The sequence below is a fragment of the Lagopus muta genome, chromosome 20 (genome assembly GCF_023343835.1).
Source record: "Lagopus muta isolate bLagMut1 chromosome 20, bLagMut1 primary, whole genome shotgun sequence".
Lineage (NCBI taxonomy): Eukaryota > Metazoa > Chordata > Aves > Galliformes > Phasianidae > Lagopus > Lagopus muta.
In genome coordinates this window covers 2571523-2587860 of record NC_064452.1, presented here as the reverse complement: position 1 = coordinate 2587860, position 16338 = coordinate 2571523, and the positions used below count along the sequence as shown (strand labels likewise).

Here is a 16338-nt window from a genome sequence, read left to right as displayed (position 1 = left end):
TGAGAAAGGCCATCAGAATTTAGGGTCACATAAGCTGCTTCAAATATTTGTTTTTCAGGGAACACCTTCAATAACTGATACAAATTAATTATGGTATCATGGCCTTTTTTTTGTTTTCCCTGCTCCAGACACTGTTTAAATATCCGTGTTGTACAAGAGTCTGGTATGCAGACCACTTCTCTAAGCTGTCTGGGAACCTCTGCTCCTTCCCAGGGCAAACCAGCAGAGGTATGCTTAGCTTTGCACATCTGCTGCCTAGGTTGGCTAGGAAGACTGGTGTGTGCAAAAGGATTTCTCAGCTGTGTATGAAATCGTTTACTTTTATTAAACAAGTGTTTTTTCTGTGCATGGGCTTCTTCCTTAAATTATTTCTAAGTTCCCTTTGGGGAAAGTGTGGCTTTTTTCACTTCTAGTGACTGTGGCTCTGTTTTGTAAGGGATTGAAAAGGTCAATCTGTGTGTCTGGTTATCACAGATTGCTTCCTTTCTTGATGACGATGGCTAAAGTAAAGTAATAACTCACTTAATTCCAACTCTCTCGAGCCCCTCCTTGCAATGCCCGGATCTTAAACCCAGCAAAAATAGGATTTTATAATATGTAAGGGATTTAAAGAAAAAAAGTCAGCAATATCCTGGAATGCCGCAGCACACATCGTGCTCTGTAAGCAGATTGACAGTGCTGTGGCCACAGCAGCTAATTGCGATTGCAGCCCTGAGATAATGAGCACTCACTGTGCAGCTCAGTGGTATTTGAGGCAGCCGGCACGTTGGTGGAGGCAATGCCAGAGCACGCTTCCAACTGCAGAAGCAAAGGCTGCGGGGGTCAACGTCTGATGTGTGGGAACTGGAGTGCTGGGATGTCCTTCTGCTTCATTCTTCTCTCTGTAGGTGGCTGCTCGTATCTCGCTATGGAATCACAGAGAAATTAATCTTGTAAGGGACATCAGGCGGTCTGTAGCCCAGGCTTTTGCTCCAGGCTGGGTCAGCCATGAGGTCGGGTTCCTCAGGTGTTATCAGGTCTGCTCTTGAAAACCTCCAAGACAGGAGACTGCACAGCTGGCTGGGTCTGTTCCATGGCTGGCTGACGAACTGAAAAAATACCCACAAGTTCTTGATGCTGATAGTCTGCTTAATCCTGGTAAAGCCTGTGAAAGGGCCTCGTTTCATTGCTGTTCATCCTATTTCATACGGGACTTCCTAAAATGGTGTTTTCGTTTTCACCACAGATGTGTATTTGTCTTTTAGCATCTCTGTATGTTTACACTGTTCCTTTTCCTGAATTTAATGTCACCAAAGACCCAAACCTCTTGTGAAATTTATTTCCTTCTCAAGCTTAGAATTTGAACCGCTTCTCTTAATCTACAATGGCTGTCCTATGCCTGTCACATGTTAACACCTTGTATCAAACGCCAGTGCTGCTTTGCTCTGCCACCTTCCCTTAGCTGCTTTCAGTAAGTCTTGAAAACCTGTAACTTTCTAACAGCCCAGTTTTCATTAGAGGGCCTTTCTTTCCAGACCTTCCTAGTGATAAGTAAGCTTAAACCTTACTTCTCCCCCCTCTTCTCTCCATGGAAATACTCCTTCTTCGTTTCCCCTTACTTGCATGAACCTGGGATTATTTTTGAGAAAGTTAGAACAGAAGTGTGGGGCCACATTCCTTCTGTGCACATGAAGATGCTGAGAGTCACCACAGCTGCAGGAGTGGGAGATCAGGATGCCATGCACCACTAGCAGAATGTTCCCCTTTGCAGCTTAGTACATCTGTCACCTTTGATGTCATGCAGGAAGGGTATGAAACAGCATTTCTGCTCCCTGAGTAGGGATCTATTTGCAGTGATAGGCAGTAGCTACTGACTGTATCTTCATCTTCTTCTCATCTTAATTCCAGATTGCTGTGCTGATCATTAAACATTGACTGAGCTGCTGCTTCTGTTGCATGGATGTTTGTTGTAACCTCTCAGCCCATAGGTAGCTGTCTGTCTTCTTTCCAGCTGCCCTTTTGCAGTTAATGTGTTATTTCAATGAGTTAATAATTCTTCCCAGTTTTCTGAAATTCTAGAGTTGACTGCCTGACCACAAATGGTCATTCTCCCATAAGCTGTGTTTGATTCCATTGTGCTGTAATAGAAAGCTGAAGAGACAAAATATCGTGCAGCTCATTTTTAACATAACTCAGATTTTTACATAAAAAGGGAGCGCTGTCTTTGTAAGCAGCTTTTTAGATGCTGAGGAATTTATCATTTTCATAATCTGAGACGGTAGCTTCATACGGTGCCTTCAGTCTTGGGAGAAAAATGTTCTCCTCTGAAGTTTCTAGTTGTATTATTAAACTTTGTTTCTGGTAAGAAAATATGGTAAGCATAATATATTATGCTCAAATATTGGAGTGATTGTCTGATTCTTCCTCACATGGAAGCTATGCTGTCCCACCCTTCCCCACCTTTATTGGCCTTCCTCTTCTTGCTTTATTGGTGCCCATAGCACAGCTGACAACGTATTTGTAAAGTGCTTATTGTGATAGCAGAAAGAAGTTGACAGAGCAAATGTTCTCGTAGGCTCAGGTCAGCCTCAAATCATCTCTTTCAGAAGCTGACAGCCATCACTGCTGCCTGCGTGCCATGGGGTTCGTGGTTTGGGGAGGGTCACGGCTTTCCTGATGCTCCAAACAAGGGATTGTAACTTCGTGATGGAAGATGAACTGTTACACTGCGTGGTTGTGAGAGGCCCATCTCATGGCTTTTCAAGGAAATATCTCGTGCTGAAGTCCCAGTGGCTTGTTCCTGTGAGGGCTGGGATCCAGTCCTGTTCAGAGCTCCTTCGCCATCAGCTGGCTCATTGCTCTGGTCCATCAGCAATTAGTTTTTGGAGATTAAGAAAAGAAAAAAAGGCATTCCCAATTTATTTGTGAACAATAAATTATATATAATAAATGTGACCTTTCTGTGTGCTGATACTGAGTCAACGTGATAGAGGAGAAAGGGTCACAACTTCGTGTGTGCTGGAGTTTGTTCACTAAATGCAGTGAAACATTCAGTGCTGAAATAACTGAGTTGTTTTATTGTGCATTTTATTTTACAGTGAAGGGAGAAAGAGGAAATAGTGATTTAACTGATAAAATGGAAGCGAGGTAAAATAGAGAATGGGAGAAGCCTTGCAGTCAGGACAAGATTGCCCTTTTCCCTTTTCCTTTTCCCAGAAGCAGGGCTGTCTTTATGGGAGTGGATGCTCACAAAGGCAGATGTGAAGCAAGCTTGCCGAGGCCGCCGGCTGAGATGTGTGAATCAGAATTCCAGCTCTGACCTTTCGATGCCTCTGATTTCCATTCCAGTTGTTGAGATCTTATGATTAACCCAATGAAGTAATGTTTAATCATTTAACCTTCCTTCGCCTGTGTTGCAGCAGTCACAGGAAATCTATTTCCAAACCAAAATAACAAATCATCTTTGAGAGGGACGTAGCGAGCAAAAGTCCCGAATCGCGGTAGGGAATGAATCACGTTGAGCTGAGAGTCGGGTCCGGTCCGTGTGCTCTCATTGTGGGGGATATGTTGTGCCTGTAAGTAGCTGATCTTTTATGGCTTTCTCTGATATTTCTTGTTTTTTTTTTAAAGCAGTAAATAATGGAAATTGTTTGGCTTTTCTTTCGAATGCTTAGAAAAAAAATGTTAGTGAAGAGAATGTTCCCCGTGCAGGGTTTGGAACAGCAAAAAATGTGTTGTGAAATAGGTAAAAGTTGTGAAACTGGAGATTGTATGCTCTGAGAAATGAAACTTGGAAGGTTTTTTTATTATTGCAGATGTCGCAGAGATTTGACTAATGAAATGTAAGGGAGCAAACGAGCAGAACTGAACCTGTTCACATTGAAGTAAATGAGGAGATTCAAAGCTATACTTCTGTTGTGATCCTGTTGTGTACATTGCCATGTAAATTATTTCTCTCTGTGACGACGCCACACCATGGGAAATGGAGAAAAATGTCCCAAATTTATCTTTTTTGGCTTATTTAGAAAGTTTGGAACAGAAAGAAAAATTCCCCAGTGCAGTTTGAAGGACCATCGCTGTGCTGTCCGTGGGTCACTGTGTAACAGATAAGGAATGTGGAAAGAAGAAATAGGACAGAACAGAACAAAAAACCCCACAAACTATTAAAAACAATAATAATCTAAGTTTTAAATTAAAAATAAAAACTCACAAATTAATGAGGTGACAAAAAATGGTCACAACTTTTTTTTTTTCCTGAAGCAAATCTGTTGCCCTCTTTGCAGCACTTTGGTTGCTGGTTTTAAAGCAGGTCCTGCTGTTAGCTGGAGGTGAGCAGAATGGATTTCAGGCTGTTAGCTGGAGGTGAGCAGAGGGGATTTCGGGCAGCCTGGCGTTTTGCAGCTGTGTAGAAATCCTGTGAGGAGAGCTGCTTGCTCTTCAGAAAGGTGACCAAGCTGCTGCCCTGTGCAGACATGAGGGTGATACAGTCAGCCTGTATGGAATTGTGGTGTATTGAGTAATTGCAGTATGTTGAATCAAATGACACTTACACCTTACTGCTTTATTAAACCAGCCGGACTGCAGGTGTTAATGTATGGATCCCCTGCTCAAGAGTTCATTCCTGCTTGTGAGCAGTAATACAGAAGTGCACTGGTAATGGGTCAGCATGTTAAAAGGAAAACATTAACTGCTTCCATTGAAATACATCCTGGATGTATCTGAATGATGGGATGTTTTATTTTAAACATCCTTTAAGATGAGATTTACAAAGCTGTGAGAAATTCTGGCTTGTCTTGTGAAAGAGTAAGTTGTGTTTTCACTGTGAGCATCATGAAATGGTGGAAAAAAATTAGGAACTGAAAAGGCCATGGTCACATTCAGCTCAGTTAGTTTGGGGCAGGCATCTTATGAAATCCCCGCAGAGGAGGCACTGCTTCTGTTCACCTTGGCAAAGAAGAAATGCTATATTGGAAGGACAGCGATGTTTTCTCATTTTAAATAGCACTGCAAATGTATTGCTGCGTTAGCTGTGGGTGTAGGAGCAGGAATACATGCTGCCTCCCCCACGTGTGGAGTTTATTGCCTTTACTTCTAGCTGCGATCACACCACAGTGCTGCATGCTTTGCAGTTCACATCTCGGTGCTCCGTGGGGCTGAGTGCTGTGTGCTGCTCACTCCATCTGCGCTCATCTCTCCTTCGGCTGCTTTGGGCTGTTGGATGTAAAACCACGACGAGGGAATTGTAGTTTGGGAAGGAGCTGCCCTCGACGTTGGAAGATTTTTGGACTTAGCTCACTGCTAAGCTATGGGATTTTGTTATAAGTAGCAGCGTTTGACAAAAAATGTTTGTAAATCATTGTATTCCATTCTGCAGTGAGACGTTCACGGACCAGGATGTGTCATCCTGAGGTGTTGCTCCATGTTACAGATAGCAAATCTGTACCTTTGGGGCTCTTCTAAAAACCTTTCATGTTCTGCTGAGGTAAAAAATGTCCCAAGATGTAGGAAGTGTCATTTCTTTGGCTTTTTCCTTTAAGTTGCTGTATTTAATTTATTGGATTTTATTATGAAATCGAATTCTAGTGTCAATAAGATTTCTCTTGAGAAGCTGTTAATGATTTTTACAGCTTTGAAGTGTTGATAAACTGCTGCTTGAAGAGGGTATAAAAGCACAGCAGATCATCTCAGGTCTTAACCTGGCGTGAGAAGTGATGTCTGTTGTTTGGTTCAGGATTCAAATAAGCAATAAGCATTAGAAACGTGTTTTCATAGTAATTGAACTCATCACTGCTGGCAGAATTTTGGAGAGCAATCTCTGGAAGGAGCACCAAAAACTCAAAATGTTGAGGATTTGACACTGACCATCTCTCCTTTTCCCTCTAAGCACAGCATTTCAGTTTGGCGTCTTTTGTTAATGAGAAAGTCCCAAAGCAAGGAGGATACTGCAATCACGTACATTTTGAGGTGTGTTCAGTTTAGGTTTGTCTCACTAATAACATTCTCCTGTTTGTTTGCAGGATTTTGCTTCCCGGGCTAAGCTGGCTGTCCAGAACCTGGTACAGAAAGTTGGGTTCTTCGGCATTTTGGCCTGCGCCTCCGTAAGTGCACTGCAGTGACAGAGGGGTTGTGATCAATGGTTGCAGGCTGACTGTGGCACAGCGAGGTTAATGCTCTGAGCTGTGTTTTGTTTGAGTCCGTGTGGATCTTTGCATCTTGTTTGCTATTTGTGTTCTCTGCACTGCGCAGGGAAATGGGATGGTTGTGGTATGGCAAAGTACAATGGGATGGAGAAACTCCAGTCCTAGATTAGTACCAAACACAGTGACTTCTGCATGAATGCACAGCTGGCAGTAGTTACCCTTCCTTCAGCTTTACCTTTGGGCTTCGTGGCTCTAGTTCTCCTGGCAAAATAGTGCCCTTGGAGTAGCACCATTTCCTTTTTAATCCATCAGAAGAGTACCGTGCCACAGAGATCTCCTCAGTTCCTGGGTGGCTTTTTTAATAGAACAGTTTATTCTGTAGTTTAGCATGCACAGGGAAAGCTGCTAAGAAGAGTTAGTTCACTCAGGGTGCAAGCAGCTTCTCGCAGCAGGCTTAGATGGAACTGAGCTAAGGCTCCCAAAATTGACTGAATGTCAAATGCATGCTGCAGCTCCCTGCTCTGTTGGTGGGTATCTGGCAGATCAGATCATGTGCCACAGCCCAGATTATTAGCTGGCAAGTTACAGCAAGAGCTATATTGTTACCTGTAGTTCCTTCTGGAATTGTTACCTGCAGTTTCTGCTGGAATTGCTGTACCTACACTTACAGTTTCTGCTATTTCTTCAGATGCTTGTGTCATGTGGCTTGACATTTTCAGATTCAAAGATAGACATCAACTGAAAGTGACCTGTACAAACCCTGACAGGGATATCCATCCATAGCAGTTCTCATAAATCTGCTCAGGAGGTGTCAGTGGGTTATTAGGAGCCAGGAGGAGCAGAATGCAGCAGACAGTTTCAGCCATGGCTATCTGAGTTGCTCATCCATTTCTTTAAGACAGACGTGGTATAAGCGTTTCCACTGATGCTATTTTGGCGCTTGAAGTAGCTAATACTGTTCTTTTGAGTTACTGTCTGAGGTTTAAATCTCTCTGGAAGCTCGAAGAGAATGAGTGGGAATGATGTGCCTTACTCTCCAATCCCACATACAAACGCACAGAAATGTGATTACTGCAAAGAGGGGAATTGTTAGGTCCCCTATGATCCCATTCTTCTGGAATAACCACAGCCATTAGCCAGCTGCTCAGCTGATGAGGTATTAATTCCACACTTGTCTAGCATCTCTTAGTTTCCTAAATTGTAGAGATGACAGTGTTAGCTATTTGTTCAAACATAAGTAACCTGTGTTAGCTGGAAAGAATTAAGCTGATTACAGCAGCTGGCACACAACTTGTGTTTACTAATCTTTTGAACTGCCTTAATGTTTAGAGTGGAGATGTAGGTTACAAGCTGTTCCTTAAGCCTTTCTGTGAAGCTGCTCCTGCACTCTGACTCACCGCTCTCAGTCCCCATCTTGTGAGCCATCCCCTCGTCTGTCTGTCTTGTGTAACGAGAGCAGCTTGTGGTCAGCAGGATGAGTTCCTGGGGGAGCTGGGCGAGGTGGAATGTGGACAAATAGGGAACGTGAGGAAGGGATTGCTAGATGGGAGAGGTGATGTGTAAGCTCTCCATAGCTCCTGCTTAGTGATGAACGTTTGCCTAACTTCTTCCCTACGTGGTGCACTCTTCCTCTGTGTGCCCCAAGCTCCAGCTTCCTTCTGCTTGTATGCAGGCTGCCCTGGGCTGGGGGAGGGATGGGAAATTGTGGATCTACCACAGTGCACTTGAGGACTTGTAAATGTTGGTTGCAGAATAAATGCAGAGCAGCAGCAAGCAGAGAGGTGATGTGTGGGAGGAGGCATTAAAAAAAGCATAGGGATTCCAAGCTGTAATGGCTTCTAAATGCTACATAAAAGCACAATCAAATAGGAGTTTAAAACTGCAAATGTATGCAGTGAAGTCAACTGAGTGTAACGTGCAGTGGCAATAGGAAAACCATATTATTGTCTTAGGCCTAATTGCTATGTAAAGGCAGCTCTGGGAAAGGAATGGAGCAAGGAAGAGATTCTTAGTGTGGTTGGTGGGAATTTGTGAGCGTGCCCTCCTGTCTCTGTGGGCGTTTTTGGCACTTCTCAGTACTGCACATGTGTGTTTAAAAAAAGAAAAAGCAAATGGAGAGAGCCCCTCACTGGCCAGCTCACACAACCCAACATGCAACCCAACAGCTAAGTCATCTTTTTACTGTGATACGTTTAATGTGTTGGTGGTATCACAGGTACCTGTACCCAAAGCATGCTGCTCTCTCTATGCTGATAGCAACACAGTAATTAAAACGCACTGTGAATTTATTGAGGTGGGGGAAACCCAAGGCAACCAGCCAAGGAAATAACTGAGCCCTAGAGCAGGCTGTGGTGTGGGTAACTCATTTACCATCCTCCTGTGCCCGAGACAGATGTCAGAGGTGAAGAGGATTTGAGTTAAGTGAGGCATATTTAAAGATCGTTTCGGATTTCTTCCTATGCAGGTGGTGGTGTGGGTGCTCATAAATTTGAATTGCCTGTCTGTGACAGCTAAGTATAACCCCCAGAGCTTTGTCACAGATTTCAGATTACCATTCTCTACTTTTTATGATCTTAAATATCTACACTCTGTATCTGTTAGCGCAGCAACAGCGCTACTGTGAATTAAGCATCCCCCTGTGTTACTCTGACCGAGTGTGAGAGGTTGCAGTTTGGATTCTTTTTGGTTTAAGTTCAGAAATATTGCACAGACGGTATCACCATACCAAATGTCAAGCCAAGGGCTTAACAATAAAAAAAAAGATTCTAATTTTAAATTAAATGCATATGCTTAATAAAAATCTAATCAGTGCTTTTAAACTGGATGCATATGACTCTAAATGCCACTTTTTAATGCACTTTCTCAGATGGAAATCACTGGAGATGGTTTGACCGCTGGCTTCCAGGAGCGATGTGCTTGTCGGGGGGAATTTGATAAATCACTTAGAATGGCTTTGCTGTGGTTTCTGTGCATTTCACAGGGAATACTTTTTTTAGGCTTCTTTAAAATCAAGGGGTAAGGAGGGACCTTCAGGGTGGAATTGTCTGCAATGTGTCTAGCTGAATCCCTCAGGCTTATGTTATGGGTTGTAATGCTCTTATTTTTGTAAGTACTAAGACACAAGAGTTTTGGATCGAGTCGAATAAGGGGAAAAAGTTCATTTTTCCTGTTCTTTAAGTAAAACACTTCAATGCATGCCCTTTTCTCCTTTGTACTTCATAGATTCCCAACCCTCTGTTTGACCTGGCCGGGATAACATGTGGACACTTTCTGGTTCCCTTCTGGACCTTCTTCGGGGCCACTCTGATTGGGAAAGCAGTAATTAAAATGCACATCCAGGCAAGTACATGCTACACCTCCCTCCAGCCTCTGGGCTGAAGACTTTTCTTACTCTTCTTTTTTCTTTGACTGTTACACTGTGTTACTTCGTAATGAACTGTGGAGTCTCCTTTCCTGACCTGAAGTAATGGAAATTAATTTGGTGCAGAGGATTTACAATAAAGGATCTGCTAGGCTTCTTACACTCGAAACTTAGGCAACTGAATAATTTATAGCTACAAACTAATGAGCTCACTGCCCACACCGCTCAGGAAATTGGTGGTTAGCCAAGTTATTTACCTACGGTTTTTACCAGACTGAAAGGAGTTCATACTCACAATGAACTTAACTTTGGTAAGAAATATTCGTGTCAGAGGGCAGTGAAGCTAGCCTTCACCAGTTAAGTGGCACTTTTAAATGCTCCCTTTTATCTGAGTACAGGGAAAACCCCACTGCTTTCATTCCCTGCCCCCTGCAGAAAGCACTCTGGGTGTATCTCTGAGAGTGTTGTCCATCGTTTCCAGGCATGGTTAGCAATTGTTGGTGTTCTCAGTCTATACTTTTGAAAGGGCCTGATTTCAGAGAGGGCCTTTTTGATTTTTTTTCTTGCGAATTCAGAGTCTTACTGGATGTTCTGAATTTGGCAATCAGAATCCCTTCTGAAAGCAAATTGCTTTCAGAAGGGATGAGTCTTGCTTTTAAGATGCACCACCATTTTGTCCAATGAAAGATGAAGTATCGATTCTCCAATGATGGTTCACTTGTGGCAGCATCATGAACTACAGCACTCCATTTGTAATGATTAGAGCCTGAGATTTCAGCTTGGGCTTTTTTAAAGCATATCCATAGGTCTGTGCCTGTAGCTTTGTTCCTTGGAAGTCTTTGCTGTCATTTCTTTAAAATAACAGAAACTGTCAGTAGATGCCTCATCTAGCACCCATATGAGGCTGCTTAAAAAACTCTTTTGCCCTAAACAGAGGCTTTATTCCTCCACCCTCTCTTCCATCTTTTTGTAAATGCTTATTTTGCTTTGCACACTTTTTCAACAGAAGATAACAAAAAGATGGGAGCATTCTTTCACTTACTGTGACAGAACTGCTTTTTCTCCGTATTTATTTTTGTGTTCCCTGAATTCTTCTCCTTTTAAACACATGTGCTGTTAGAATTTGTTCTGGCAAATTGAAAACTGAAATGGCATTTGGAAAATACTTCTTTCATTTGCTTCAGTTAGGTAGGAGAATGTTTGCTGTGTAGTTCATGGTTCTCTACACAGATCAAATGTAGGGTTAAAAAAAATTCTGTCTCTTGCAGTGTTGGAAAATCATCCTATTTTGTAATAGTTTTGCTATTAGAATTCTCTGCGATGTTTGATTTCAGACATACTCTTGTGCAATAGCCCTGATTTTTGCAGTGATCTTGCTGCAATTTGGAATTTAGGAAATGTAATGGTCATAGAAAAGGTTTTTGATGAAACCTTTCTCTGGACGGGAAGGAAGTGAACACGGTGGCCGTCCTGGAGCTGCCTGTAACCGACCTCCTCCTCTGGGCTGCAAAATCATTTCATACAGTTGTGGTCACTGCCCTTATCTCCCCACTAGTGAATGCATTTCTCGTTAGATCATGCTGAAATTGATTTAAGGAGGCTGTGGGAACTGTGTGCCTGAATACGCACATCCACACTCGGTCTCGCTTGCTCTTTGCAAACAAACAAGCTGTCAGATATGACAGAAGAGAAATCAGAAAAAGCTACTTCAGCAAAATTATCACTTTAGAAGGGAGAGGTAGAATTACAGATATCTGGACTTCATGCAAACTAAGCCACGTGTTCCAGAATTATTCTGTTTCAAATTATCTGCTGCCTTACAGACAGTGCTAATCCAACTGTTCTGAGTGGGTAGGCAGCCGGGGGCTCTCGCTTCACTCTCCACTTTGTGTTTCTATGGTAGGGTTATCACATGGACAAGGGGACTGCAAGATGTATAATGTTCAGTTCTGTGATCTTCAAGTACATGTGTTTGTGTAAGGGGATGTGAACTCTTCTGTGCAGTGATGACTGTTTTTCCATTAAAACATTGTTGATGGAGTAAAGTGACCTTGAGCTTCTGGGAATGTAAGCTTGGGGAGGATGCGTATGGCTGGTAACACAGGCTACAAAAACATTGCAAGAAATGACATCCATGAGGAAATAGAGTAATAAAGCAAATAGTTCTCCTCTCTTCTCTATTTTTGAAAAGTGTATTGAAAAGCAGACAAGTGAGGGGAAAGCTGTGCCTGAGTGCTGGAGAAGCTGTTTGATCAGAAAGGAGCAAAAGTTGTCTTGTTCCATTCTTTGCTTGCCCTTCAATCAAACATTTCTCTAACTGATGTTTTCCTTCCTACAGAAACTTTTCGTCATTATAACATTCAGCAAACATATAGTGGAGCAGATGGTGTCCCTCATTGGGTGAGTAACTCTTTAGCCGTCGTGCCTTCGCTCAGTAGACGGAAAAGTACTGGAGGAGTCAAATCAGATGCACTGAAAATGGTGCTGTGCTTCTGGGTTCGGTCTTGTTTGTCACCTCATTCTTCACCTCAGAGGTCTCAAGTACTTCAAGTGTAAAAGCGTTGAAGGTCAGATGGCCTGGGTATGTAATACCTCCATTGAGCTTCCACCCAGCAACACAATACTGCTATCCCAGTTATGGATTGCTACTTTGAGCAGCAAATGCTGTTCTTGATGGCTTTCCTCAGTGCTGTGTGTGATCCCATAACAAAGCAGTGACAGAGTTGTTGGGATTTATGCAGTGTTCCAATAATAATAACAAACACCTTTTGAAATTTAAACTGCACTGTATCTATAAAATATATTGAATCTCTCATGAAACGACATTTCCAGTCCGGTAATCCAGCAGCTGAGATCTCAGCAATGCCTATTTAACTGTGGAGAAGTTTCTCAAACTTCTTGAATGCAAACAAACGTGCAGCTCATTCATCTTAAATGCATTCAGTGGGGCTCAAATTAGAAGGATCTCATTTTAAAAATTGGGCTTAATTCTTCAAAGCAGCAGTTGTTGTGCTCAGGTTGAAAGCTGTGGCCATTTTCATTACACTGCTTGATTTCTGCAGTATCAGGGAGGAGGTTTAAAACTTTGAATGCAATTAACATTTATAGAAAACTTTTGTTTTTGGTGATGGTGGTTTGTTTTTTAGTTTCTATTTTATGGATATCCCAAGCATAAAATAAATTCCTAGCTGTGCTTCCTTTTCCAGAGGCTTTCACTTTTCATGTGGAACAAATTGATTGATTCTTTGCACCCAGACTTTAATTGCTCTGTTCACGTTTAAACAACCAAACAAACAAAAAAAAAGAGCCACACTGCTCAGGAACATTTTCATGAGAGGGGTGTCTGGAAATAATTGCTCTTAAAGCATGTAAACTTGAAGTAGTAATGCTGTACAAAGGAAAAGGAGTGTCGAAAGAAACATGGTAGGGCAGCTTACTAATGAAACAAATCCCAGCTTTATTGCTTCCTCATCTTCTGATGGGGTGTCTGGTTTGTAACAGCCTTCAGAATTAATTTGTGGCTTTCAGCATTTAAGAAAAACACACAAGGGAAACATGGTGACTTTTAGCAATCATTAGTTAGCTTCTCTTAATATGTATTCCAGCAGATAACTTAATAGTAACACTGCTACAAATCTAGGTATGTTTCCAAAGGTTTTCTCTCCTGCAAATCTTCGAGCCAAAACTGGTAGTTTTTTCCTACTTCATCTGTCTTGGAGATAATTTTACATCCAATTACATGGAATGCATTCACAAGACCTCTGCTGGATTTGGGTTTTATTAGGTGGTTGATGTCAGAGTTAAAAAATGTCTTCGAGAGACAGTAAGATTTTTGGAATGTCCCGGTACCCCTGACTTTTCTCAATCTGTCTGCTAGCATTACCTCATCGATTCCTTCCTAGAGTGGAGTAGGAAACATATTAAACAATAGTTTTCATTAAACCCCTTATTATTAAGTTAAAGTATAGATCCATTAAAATACAGATCTGTGTAATGGTCAGTAACTTTATTTTAATCAAATTCAATCCAGCAGTGTGACTTAAGACTTTTTTTGTCTGAGGTATTGCTTTTACACAATAGAAAATGTCTAAGCTCAGTACTCTAAAATAATGAATCTCAGTATGTGGAATAAGTAGAAACTGGACAGAAGATGAAGTTGAGATGTGAGATGAAGTCTCATTTGATTTTTTTGAACCAGAGAGTTTCTCAATAACGATACAGCTCTTGTTGACGCAGGCAGTAAGCAAAATGATTCACCTGCAGACCGTCCCTGTAGTTCAGTGCTTGTCTGCTTCTGTCAGTGCTGCTGCTCCTGCAGGCCAAGCCTGCTGTAACCAGCATTCTTAAATATAATTTAGGGTATAATTTAGGGTAGTTTTGTCTATTACTAAAAGATCATAAAATGTGCCTTACTTTGATTAAATATATGAAGAAAAGGGCATGGAACTGAGAAGCTTTTTGAAAATTGTTTTGAAAACATGGGCCTTATTCAATGTAAAGAAGGGATGAGAAGGGTTGGTTGGTGGCAACAGCACCATGCAGTAGCCATGGTAGCTAGACAGAAGGGGATGGGAAGGATTCAAGGAGTGAAGGCAGCAGAAGCTTTGCAGTCAGAGCTGGAGAGGATTACAAAGACACAGGTAGCTCACATGGGGCTGCTAATTATCAACCTGTTCTACCAGTTGAGGAAGTTGTATTACTGCTGTTTAAAATGCTGAAAGAATAAGGCCTTTTTTGTTGTATTGCCTTCATAGGCTCTTGGTGGTGAAGGATGGTCTGTAAGGTTTTTCTCGCATTCTTGTCACTGAAAGATGAAGTCAGCTTATTGATCATCCACTTAGAATACTTGGATCCTGCTTTTAGCCCAGACCTAGCTCATTTAGTGTTTAATCATCATGTGTGTTGTGGGTTTTCTTGGGGCTCTTGAAGCTTTCCTTTTAATTTTTTCGTTACCTACAGCTGCAGGATTGTTTGTGCAGTCACACTGAGCATATTGCTTCTAAGCACCGTCATAGTTCCTTTGAAGTGGTAGTTTCAAATGTGGATTAAGAATTCCCAGAAAACTACTAAAGAAATAGCACTCGAAGCACACACCACACATACCATCCCCACAGCCGTCTGCCATCAATTCTGGGTAAATATTAAGAAAAATGCTACTCTCTTTTAAGTTCAGCGTGGTTGGTTCATATTTTGTGAAAACGAGCTGGTAACTCCACAGCTTCAAAAGAAATCTCAAAAACTCAACAATGTGTTTTATATAGCACCAGGCTCCCCGTGGCCTTCACCCCCGCGGCAGCCGAACGTCACCAGCAGTGGTGTGGCTCCATCTCTGCGGGACAAACCTCACCCTTCGGGCACAGCTTCCTTGGGGTGAACCCACAGAGGGTGAGGGGAAGTGTCACTGCTGCTTCGGTTTCGTGTGGTGCAGTGGTTGAGCTCTCCGTGCAGCAGGAATTGCTGCTGTCTGTAGCAGATCCTTTGCTGACGGTCAAACCGATGTAGTTGATGAACTAATGAACTGAGGCATCACACTGATTTGAAATTTGATAGAAGCCACTAAAATGCATGTAAAAAAAAAATAAGAATTGCATACTTGCATAGATTTTAGAAATTAAATTTTAGTGCCATGTTCCATGGGTGAGACGTGTGAGCCATGTGAACGCTGTGAAATCCATTTCAACAAACTCACATCTGAAAAGCTGCCCAAAAATAGCAGTTTCTGAAGGGCTTCTTAATCTGGTGTTTTTGGGGAACGAATTTTAATGCTCTCCAGTGGTGCAGGCCAGTGTGAATGATGGCATGTCTTGAAGGAAAAACATTTTGGTAATAGGTCGTTGAACCACTGCCTTTACAAACCACTTTGCTGCTATTTATTGTGCCATAATTCTTTGCTTCACAACTGGATCTCAGTTGATTCTTGTAGGGAGCACGGTGTTCCTTCTGTGAAAAAAGTACATGTGGAATTATGGTGACTGATGTAATTGGAAGCTTTGGTTAAAGGTCACTATGTTGTTGTTTTTGTCAAAAATTGCATACAGCATAGATTAGATAAATTCTTTAGAATATAAGCAAGGCAAGGAGCTACAGCGATGGGAAAAGGGCTGCGCCAGGGATCAGCTCTCCTGAGGTGGAGAGGTCCTTTTGGTGATTCACACAGTGCCATATGATTCCCCTTCCCTTTGAGAGCACAGCCTGGCCAGGTGAGTTCCCCACGGCAGATCTGCCAGCCGTGCCTTCCGGCCCTGTGGGCCTTTGTTTTGCATATGCCATAAATTCCATATCCGGTGACTATATCCTGTTTTTGTCACAGGGTATTTTGAATTACAGTTTCCAATCAGCATTTAAGTTAAACCCTGTGTAGTGGGAATCAATGAAAATACCTTGAAGTGGCCGAGAACACAGATAACTGAGCAGTGATCTCAAAAACTCCTGAGATGAATGCTCCTGGGAGCATATTGCCACACACCTGATGTTCTTTGGGACAACAAAGCAATGACTTTCCTCCCACGGGTGTATCAGAAACCTGTGGGACCGTGCCCTGTAATACACCCTGTGTACAATAGACCAGCTCTGCACAAAAATAGGCTTTAGCATCTTGAAAGGGACGCGGATGTCAGGGAAATTTGAGCGGCTTTGGTGTTGAAAGCCTTCCAGTGGATCACAGCAGAACTGTAAAAAGTTTATTTGCAGAAGGCTTGTAGGATTTAGCTTTGAACAAGCAAGGTTTTTTATAAAGTGTGTACAGAAATAGCACTATCTCTTTAAGGTACAACCAGGAGCTGTCTTACAAAGAGCAACATTGAGCAGAGTTAGGAACGAGCCGTTCGAAGATGTTGCAATTCCTATTTTTGAAAGCAT

At 42.2% G+C, this 16338-nt stretch overlaps 1 protein-coding gene across 10 annotated transcripts in view; it reads left to right on the top strand.

Moving 5' to 3' along the window:
* VMP1 (vacuole membrane protein 1) overlaps positions 1-16338 on the top strand; it is a 67935-nt gene that overhangs the window by 32562 nt on the left and 19035 nt on the right. For all 10 annotated transcript variants that reach the window (XR_007380736.1, XM_048966902.1, XM_048966901.1 and 7 more), the window contains 3 exons: positions 5997-6077; positions 9342-9458; positions 11819-11880. Coding sequence is in view for 9 of the 10 variants with exons in the window: in XM_048966902.1 (XP_048822859.1) it covers positions 5997-6077; positions 9342-9458; positions 11819-11880 (260 nt within the window). In the remaining variant the exon portion in view is untranslated. The remainder of the gene's footprint in view (positions 1-5996; positions 6078-9341; positions 9459-11818; positions 11881-16338) is intronic.